This window comes from Octopus bimaculoides, chromosome 7, assembly GCF_046866305.1.
Source record: "Octopus bimaculoides isolate indiv1 chromosome 7, ASM4686630v1, whole genome shotgun sequence".
Lineage (NCBI taxonomy): Eukaryota > Metazoa > Mollusca > Cephalopoda > Octopoda > Octopodidae > Octopus > Octopus bimaculoides.
In genome coordinates, this window is record NC_142934.1 from 82,152,471 (window position 1) to 82,161,930 (window position 9,460).

General features: G+C 34.8%; 1 protein-coding gene across 1 annotated transcript; it reads right to left on the minus strand.

Moving 5' to 3' along the window:
- Positions 1–3,303: 3,303 nt before the first annotated feature.
- Positions 3,304–4,947, minus strand: LOC149134791 (histone-lysine N-methyltransferase SETMAR-like). The gene is made up of 2 exons (XM_089355829.1): positions 4,871–4,947; positions 3,304–3,676 (listed from the first exon to the last, which is right to left on the minus strand). Exons 1-2 carry the CDS (start codon positions 4,945–4,947, stop codon positions 3,304–3,306), a joined length of 450 nt encoding a protein of 149 aa, XP_089211955.1.
- Positions 4,948–9,460: the final 4,513 nt, after the last annotated feature.

Sequence of the window (9,460 nt, forward strand, 5' to 3'; positions counted from 1 at the left end):
TTCCACATTCGAGTTATCTCTATTTCCAGGTCTTTGTATTTTGAAAGTTTTTCCATTTCTCTTAGAGAAACGTTGTCATCTGCTGGTATTGATACATCAATTAGAAAGCATTTTTTTTCTTCATGATCTTTGACAACTATATCTGGTCTATTTTCCTTAATTTCTCTATCTGTGTGTATTGGCATATCCCAGAGTATGGTTGCTCTCTCGTTTTCTGTGACCTTTTCTGGCGTGTGTTTATACCATCTTTTTTCTGTTGTTATTCCATAATGTTGGCATAGCTTCCAGTGTATATAGGTCCCAGCTCTGTCGTGTCTGTGAATATATTCCTTCTTAGCCAGGACTGGGCAGCCAGAGATAATATGATTTATTGTTTCTTGTCGATCTCCACATATTCTACAGTTACTTGTTATATTTCTTTTCATTATGTGTTTTTGGTAATTTCTGGTGGGGAGGCTTTGGTCTTGTGCAGCAATTAAAAATCCTTCAGTCTCTGCTTTGAGTCCTGAGCTTCTCAGCCATTGCTGGGATTTTTCTCTGTCTATTTCTTTCGCATTTAGTTTAGCCCAGTATTTACCATGTAGGGGCTTTTCTTGCCATCGTTTTATCATGGTCCGTTGCTGTTCTAGTTTTAGTTTGGATTTCATTTGTTTTATAGCTTTTGTTGTTTCTTCTTCTTCTTCTTCGTATTTGTTAGGTAGAGTGATTTCTTGTTTGTATTTGTCAGCTTCCTTAAATACTGAAAACAGTTTTTTTGTTTTGCTCGTGTTTTGTGGCTATTTGTATTAGTTTCCCTTGCTTCTGGAGTAGGTATTTTTGTAGTCCTATGGTGGTTATTTTATAATAGTTTTCTAGCTGTATAAGACCCCTGCCACCTTCTGTGCGTTATTATTATTATTATTATTATTATTATTATTATTATTATTATTATTATTATTATTATTATTATTGAGTGAGAGAGCAGGGCATGCCATCAAAGTGACACCGGGGTAAAATACACGAAGCCCATTATACCCATCATGACTACCCGTCTGATAAGGGTACACCAGCCACATGCATCACAACCATATGTGCGCGACATGGTGATCTCATATCAAGATAAACAGCGCATGACCTCGCAGGTGGGGCCCAGTTAGAATTTTCTTCAGGTCGAGTAGCCCATCCCACTCAAAAGGTCCCTGAATAAGGTTTGTTTAAGGATGTTGAGCAAAACACCCATGTTCCCAAAGGTGAGTTATTCAAACCCCAAATAATACTTCTCAACACATGGGTATGATGCTCCCCCACTACTTCTGCTCGTGATCAGAGATGCACATATCGTCAGCCACCAAGGGACATGCTCAACTGGTTAAGGTCAAACAACTGACAAGCAAATCTGTGATATAGAGCAGAATATTTGCTGTAGCCCATTTTTTATTATTATTATTATTATTATTATTATTATTATTATTATTATTATTATTATTATTATTATTATTATTAAAGTAGTATGCCGGACAAAACACTTCGCGGCATTTCGTTCGTTTTTACATTCTGAGTTCAAATTCCGCCGAGATCGACTTTGTCTTTCATCTTTTCGGAGTCGATAAAATAAAATCGTGTCAAACACTGAATCGATGTAATCGACTGGCCCCTTCCCCGAAGTTGCCGGCCTTGTGCCAAAATTTGAAACCAATATTAACCATTCATCTACACATGCATCCATATTTTTTGTCAAGAATTTTGATGAAGTCACGTAGTTTCCGGTATATGAAGGTTTCCCCGATAGGGAAAGATCGCTTGGGCCAATTCACCCCGGTACCAGATCGTCGTAAGCGTTGATGTCAGAACAAAAAAGAAATGCGCAACAGATATGACAAGGTGTCTGGCCCAACACTCTTGCAGTTCGGCTAATCCACCACCTAGGGTTGGTACCTTTTTCGAACCCGAAATGATAAAAGGCAATGCTGACTTCGATGCCAATTGAAACCAGAGAACTACAAGGTATTTTATTCAACGTGGTAACAATTCTGCCAAATCACCGTCTTTCTTTTTGCGACAGCTAAGCTTTTATTTATTAGTTGGTAAGAAATCGCAGCCAATACACTCCAGCTTCTGTACCCCAGAAATGTTGTCGCCTCTTTCTATCTTTTCTACCGTTACTATAGGGGTCTCTGCTCCTTGGAGCTGACTAGTGTCACGCCATCTTGACTTAAACGCCCCCAAGTCACTCGTTTCTCTTCTTATCACGTCTCACATATTGTGACCACCACTCGTAGACTTCTTTCCCAGACCATCTTCCTTCATTAATTTCATTCCGTGTAAATATATCTCGTACAATGTAAAACAATATGTAAAACAAAAGTCAAAATTTATTGAGTTTTATTTTTCGTTTTCCTTTAGCTTTCGTCTGACAGCTGTTCAACATGAACGTTACGTTAATGATATCAATTTCACCGGTCTTGGAGAAACGGCAAAAACTGCTCATCTTCCTTAAGACCAAACCAATAACATTTTTAAAAAAGAATACTTTTACAAACGCAAATTACTATATTAGATTTATTCTCAGTTCATTCAATAATTGTTAAATCAACTGCAAAGCAGTAGGATTTAAAGTGGATGAGTCAGTCGAACTAGACACATCTTCAATAATTGCCCTAGGGTGGATCTGCTAAAAATATCATTTTCTTTCCATTACATTCTTCGGTGGATATTGGCAACGATTTCTTAGATTACTCATCTCAACGTATACAGTACATTGTTTTTTTGTTATTTCTAATTCAATTTTACGAAATTGACAAGTAATTCTTGAAGTATTAACAAAACCTTAAACTAATGTCTTGAAGATTTATCTCTTGCAGATATTTTATGACAAGTTAGATTCCATATCACTTTCGTATCGCAATTTTTCTATTTATAATCTTGATTTTTATTCAAAGTAGAATGAAATATAGTAATTTTTAAGAAAATTCTTCTCAATTTATCTTATTATTTTTTTATATTTGTTTAACATTTTTCGTTTTATATTAAACGAGATATAATATTTACATGGGAGACAATTCACGCCTTCACTACCAAACATAGATTCTTCAGTTTTATATCCATAAAACAAAATAATGAAAATAAGAGAAAGATAACTATTTCTTACTCTTTTGAAAAACGGGACTTCTCTATCTGCAAATTATTGTAATATTATAACTTGAAACGACAAGCTTCTTTGTTTAAATTATAATACCCCGAGATCCATTTGTTCTATATTAACTATCCTTCTCGGTGCGTGTAATAGGTTGCAAAATAAATTCGTTTGTTTAATCTTATTTTATTTTAATCCTTATTGGCGTGTGGCATCCATGCACCGAATTTCTGTACTTTATTCATCGAGTGAAGGTGACATGCTATGGTATCATGAGAACATCCCATCTGCTGGGTCAATTCTCTAGTTGAATGGCGCGGATCCTTGCAGATCAGCTGGTTCAATTGATCCTCATTGAACTGAACAAATCGGCCAAATAGCGGAGAGTTGTAAGGTCGAATTTCTCCTCCCTTGAAGCGTGAAAACCATTTCTGCTTAGTTCTTTCACTTATAGCATCCTCTCTGTACACAGCACAAATGCCTTGTGTTACTTTGGCAACTTTGGAACTTTGATTAAAAGCGAAGAGAAGCAGATGTCGACAATGCTTTTTGTTTTCTACTTGCCTGAAAAGAAATAAAATTTTATTCAAATTTTTAAAAAAACGATAAATTTTAAATGAAATTTTGAGAATTTCGTCATTCCACTTCCAGTGACACCACTCTGAACAATCTTCTTTTAAACTATTACATTTTTTGTTTAACCTCTCGCAGTGGATATGTGACATTTAATTATAAATCGAAGGAAAATTTGGCATACAACGTGATAAGTGATATTTCTAAGTTCAAGAACTCGTATTTCCAAAAACAGCCGAAGGTGATAAATTTTTTCATGCCATTTCCTTTTTGCTTTGTTGTAAAATATTTAATCAATACTGTAATGTAAACAGCTTGGTATTCAAATATGTAACTAGTAAATATCGCTCACCAGCTGCGATATGTTGACAATATTTAGATTTTAGATATGTTGTTGACTCGTCGCTATATTACACGACATGTAAAATACAAGACATTATGATACAGAACAAAGAGTCGATTTTAAAATCATTTGTAATCATTATTTTCATAATATCAAAATGATTTATAACCTCTGTTTTAAAGTGTTCATTCTTATCATACAAGATACAAGAATGAATATATTTAAAGAGACATGATTTTTTACTATCATCTAAATAAAATATGTTGGATTTTGAAACAGCTACATATATCGCGTCTGTATGCAGTTCTTCACTAAATTTTCAGTATTGAGTTTCGAAGTCTTGTAAAGAGGAGGAGGAGGAGGAGGAGGAGGAGGAGGAGTTGTGTATGGGACATGCACTGTAAGAGCACGTCGCTGCGTCCACCATTTGTTGACATAACTCCTCTGTACCACTCAGGCGATAACCTTCTCAGCCCACGGGTCTAGTTGAATAGTCGTTGCTAAAGAGCATTTTACGAGTTCGGAATGCAAATCCTACCTCAACCTCCCTCTTTCAGTCGCCTTTTACGACACACAGAGGAAATGTTGGTCTATTCTTTGACATGCCGGTCCCCACACAACACTAGGGCAACGTGAAATGAAGTGTTTTACTCAAGAACACAAGATGCTGCCCGATCCGGAAATCGAACCCAAGATCTGGTGATCGTGATTGCAACATCCTATCTTCTTGGTCACGCACCTTCACAACAACTGGTAATATGGTAAAACGATTATGTAGTATTATGAGACTTCTTAAAGCACAACCGGTATCTGCAAGCGTTAAAAGATCTTTAGTAACTTACAATTCTGTTTTTGTATTTGCTTTACAAGATTCTTGATGCGAACTGGTGCGTTGAAACAGATTTCGTTGTACCACCATTATGCCAAAAATAAAGTAGGACATGACTGTGAAAAGGCTGCAAATGGTGGTGAAAGGACTTTGACAAATATAACTGATTGATTGATTGATTAAACGAATGAGTAATCAAACAATCGATCAGAAAGTTGGTTAATAAAGAAGTGAAATAGGACCAGTGTGTGTGTTTATCATTAGCATAATGACCCTCCCGAAATAGAACAAAAAGCATAAAATAATATATATATAATGTTTAACATATATTCAATTGTTAAATGAAAGACATGAAATAACGTAATTTTAAGAATGGTAGAAGAATGGACAGGAGAAAATACTTAGAAATGGGTGAGAGAAAATACTTAGAAATACTTACTGCAGGAAAGCATGGCAGTAAAGTAGGTATAAGCATACATAGTGTAGTAAGTCAAGGAATTTTTATTAATGAAATTTACGTCTTTATTAATGAGATGACTCATTATTTCAATGACTATTTGTGGTCAAAAAGTGTGGAAATACAAGTGCTAAATTTTAATGAATTAAAATTAAACACGGAGCACAAATTAATGGAGTGAGCCCGTTCTTTAACATGTAGGGTGAAAACTTCGTACATGTTTCTTGGTTTGCTAGAACCATGGCCGATATCTGATATTGATGTGATTTTTTTATTGCCATGAACTGGTTTCATTTTCAGAAGATACAATTAGTTTTGCTAAATTAAGACAAGAAACACAAATAAAATTAAGAGAACATCACTGAATGGTTGTTTAGACGCAGGTCAAACTTTGATGAAGTAGACGTTACTACTGGTCCAACACTCACCTTTTTGGGGAGTTGTGTAAGATCATATTACCCAGAGTGTTATTTTCTCCTCAGTTCTTTATTAATGTGAAAACAAAATAGAGCTGGAATTCATGTAATTCGTCTATCTTCGCCTCGATCTTGAACGAGATTAAATAAATTAAAAATTCTTTTATTAAACTTACCAATTTGTCCACTCATTTTTTAAATCTTCACAGCCCACTCATCTAGAAATAGAATAGAAACACTATTTTATGGTGCTTAACATTAAATAGATTATAATATTACTTTCGTTCGAGGCAGTGAGCAGGTAAATTCGTTAGCAACTGGGAAAAATGCTTAACACTCTCTCGTCCGACTTTATGTTCTGACATCAAATTCCGCTGAGGCCGCATTTGCCTTTCATCCTTTCGGGATTGATAAAATAAGTAATAACTGAGACCTAGCGTCGATGTAATCAACTTACCCACTCCTCCGAAATTGCCGGCCTTGTGCCAAAATTTCAAACCATCATTACTCAACAGTAGAAAGTGCAGAACCGTTAGGACGTTGGATATTTCTTCCCGTTCTTTACGTTCCAAGATCAAATCTTTTCGAAGTCGTCTTTAATTTTTATCGTTTCAAGTTCAATAAAATAAAGTTTTGGAATCGATGTCCCCGACTTGTGCCTTTCCCTGAAAATTCCGCCGAAGTCGATTTTGCCTTTCATCCTTTTGTGGTCGTCAAAATAAGTACTAGTTGAGCACTGGGGTTGATGGAATCCACTTACCCCCCCCCCCCCTCAAATTTTGAAATTAATATTAGTTCCTTTCAACAAGGTCGCTTTCATAAATCTTATCGTTCCTGCTAACGTAAAATGGTAATTTCGATATCAGATGGAATTTAAATGATACATGAAATTTAATCTATTCGCTGACGTCATGTGAGCTATTAATTTAATAATGATTTGATTTTAATTAAGAATAAAGTTGGGAAATTGATATCGGATGGATATGGAGACATTTGATGTGGAGATGTTCTTAAAGTTCATCGTCCTTAAATTCACTTCTTAGAAACTCAATAAATTTAAATAAATTACGAAAAAACGAATTAGAACAAACATTTTATACAGGCATGGCTGTATAGTTAAGGAGATCGCTTGGCAGCCGTGTGCTTTCGGGTTCGATCACACAGCGCAGCATCTTGAGCAAATGTTTTCTACTATAATCCCGAACCGACCAATGACTTGTCAATGAATTTGGTATGCATACACGATCCCCGTCGTACATGTATGTATGTCTATATATACAGATGTACATATGTATATATACATATATATATATATAAATACACATCTATATATACATGTATGTATAGATAGACACAGACGCATATATATATATATATATATATATATATATATATAAAACGAAGCAAAAAATGGTACAAGAACGTAACAGGCGAAAACAAAACATCCGGACAGTTAGACGAAACAAAAATGGACAGGAAATAAACAAGAATGAGGCACTCGGAGCTTCTTCTCCTCAGTCGAGTTCCAGAACGTCTTTGCAGTTTCGGCAGGTTACAATCGAGACTGCTCCAGTCTGGCCTGCCCCAAGAAAATTTAAGCTAAGAGCACTAGACTCCTCGGAAGAAAGCCAGCGAATGTATACGAAAACAAGGACGAAAAAAAAACGGAGAAATGGTACACAATTACAAATACAAACAACAGTACATTAACAACAATATATATTTATTTTATTTGTTTTATTTCTTTTGTTTCAGTCATTTGATTGCGGCAGTGCTGGAGCACCACCTTTAGTCAAAACAAATCGACCCCAGGACTTATTCTTTGTAAGCTTAGTAATTATTCTGTCGGGTTCTTTTGCCGAACCGCTAAGTTACGGGGAAGTAAACACGCCAACATCGGTTGTCAATCGATGGTGGGGGTACAAACACAGACACACAAATACACACACACACACACACCTGTATATACGGTTAGTAGAGTTAGACGATGGAATAACAGTCTAAGGGATAAAAGTATCCGCTATACTACCGGTATAATTACCTATGTTAACCCTGGACATACATATGTAAGCATATTATTCTCATAGGTTACAGGTAATGACAAAGATAAACATGAGTTTATCAGGAATCAAATTTAAAGTAAACAGCAATTGGAGAAATATTGATCAACAATTGACTTACATCAATTATTATTTTTTAAATTCAATACAAATAGACTGCATCCCATTTGGCAGCTGTTTCTGCTTCCAATGTTTTATGGTATTGCCATTGATAGTCTAAAAGTAACATTCATCATATTTGGTAATAAATCCGATCTGAAACATAGAGCTTCGTCAGAGTGAAGAAAAATACATACATAAAAGAAAAGAAAAGAAGAGCCCAGAGAGGAAAAGGAACCATCTTGCTTATGTGTCGCTTTAGGAACGTTGAGTAAATGACTAAACTTAAAATAGTAATTGGTGGGTTAATTTTTTTTTATGGGAGTAATAGGTTGCATCAGTAATAAACAAAGTAAAAATTAAAAAAATTACAATAATGGGATACGTCAATAGGTTTTGTCAAAGAGGGAGTGAAAGTATCATAGCGTTTTGAAGTAATCATAATAGTTCTTAATAATTATGTTTATAGTACTAATTAATAGTTCTTAACATAATAAAGTGCCTGACAATTAATTTCAATTATTTACTTACTGATATGTGATAAAGTCTAACCACCTATTGCCCGTAATGGGATTGACCAAGGTCCAGCGTTCGATATAATTGGTCAGACAGACAGTCTGACTGATAAATAAATAAATAAATAGATAGATAGATAGATAGATAGATAGATAGATAGATAGATAGATAGATCCAAACAGCAACATATGTATATGCGTGTATGTTTAAGATTCCACCATCACTTGACAGCCGATGTTAGCTTGTTTACATTCTCGCAAATTAGCGTTTCGGCAAAATAGAGCGATAAAGAAATAAGTCCTAGGATCAATTTGTTCCACTAACCTTTCGGGGAAGTTTCTCAACATGGCTGCAGTCCAATGAATGAAGTAAATAAAAAAATAAAAGATAATACAGTACATTGTTCCTGAATTGCAATTGTTTTTTTTTTTTTTGTAAGTGTTATGGTTAGGGATTATAAGAGTAGGTACAAAATGGACTGCATGAAAATTGTTTGTTTCGTTATTTGTTTTTAATACTTAAAAATTACAGGTAAAAAATGTATGTTTACTTACGGAAATATAGCGATAAAACAAAATCATTTCAAAAATAAACCAATTAATTATTTGTTTTATTTGAATTTACGAAGAATATGTGCATTTATGCGAAGAATGTATATTTATACGTAATTTAGAACATTGAACTCCATGAACACCGATACCGGTTATAATGTTGTTCGTAAATGGAATAACTGAAACGCTTTGATTTTAACCGGAAATCCAGGTATCCCCTGCAGTTAAGGTTAGTTTTAATATTTCAATTAAAGTGTATTTTCATGATGAGCTGATTCACAGCTACTGCCTGAACATCGACAAGCTGTTTCCACTTTCACAGTGAGAATTGATAAGTCTTGATTGACATTAATATTATTGTATAGAAGCACTATAGTTCAGTGTATCCTAGATGGTTTTAGGACACTTCCAATCTTCAGTGCAGAGGAAATCGGAAGCTGAGGTTATGCGTATGCAACCACTACGAATTACCAGGGGTAAGATACAAAATTTTGCACTTGCATA

Bases quoted from the DNA above. Each gene is read 5' to 3' on its own strand.
- LOC149134791 (XM_089355829.1), bottom strand. From the start codon at position 4,947: ATGGTGGTACAACGAAATCTGTTTCAACGCACCAGTTCGCATCAAGAA. The intron at 3,677-4,870 runs GTAAGTTACTAA...ATTTCTTTTCAG, and splicing joins GCAAATACAAAAACAGAATT to GCAAGTAGAAAACAAAAAGC.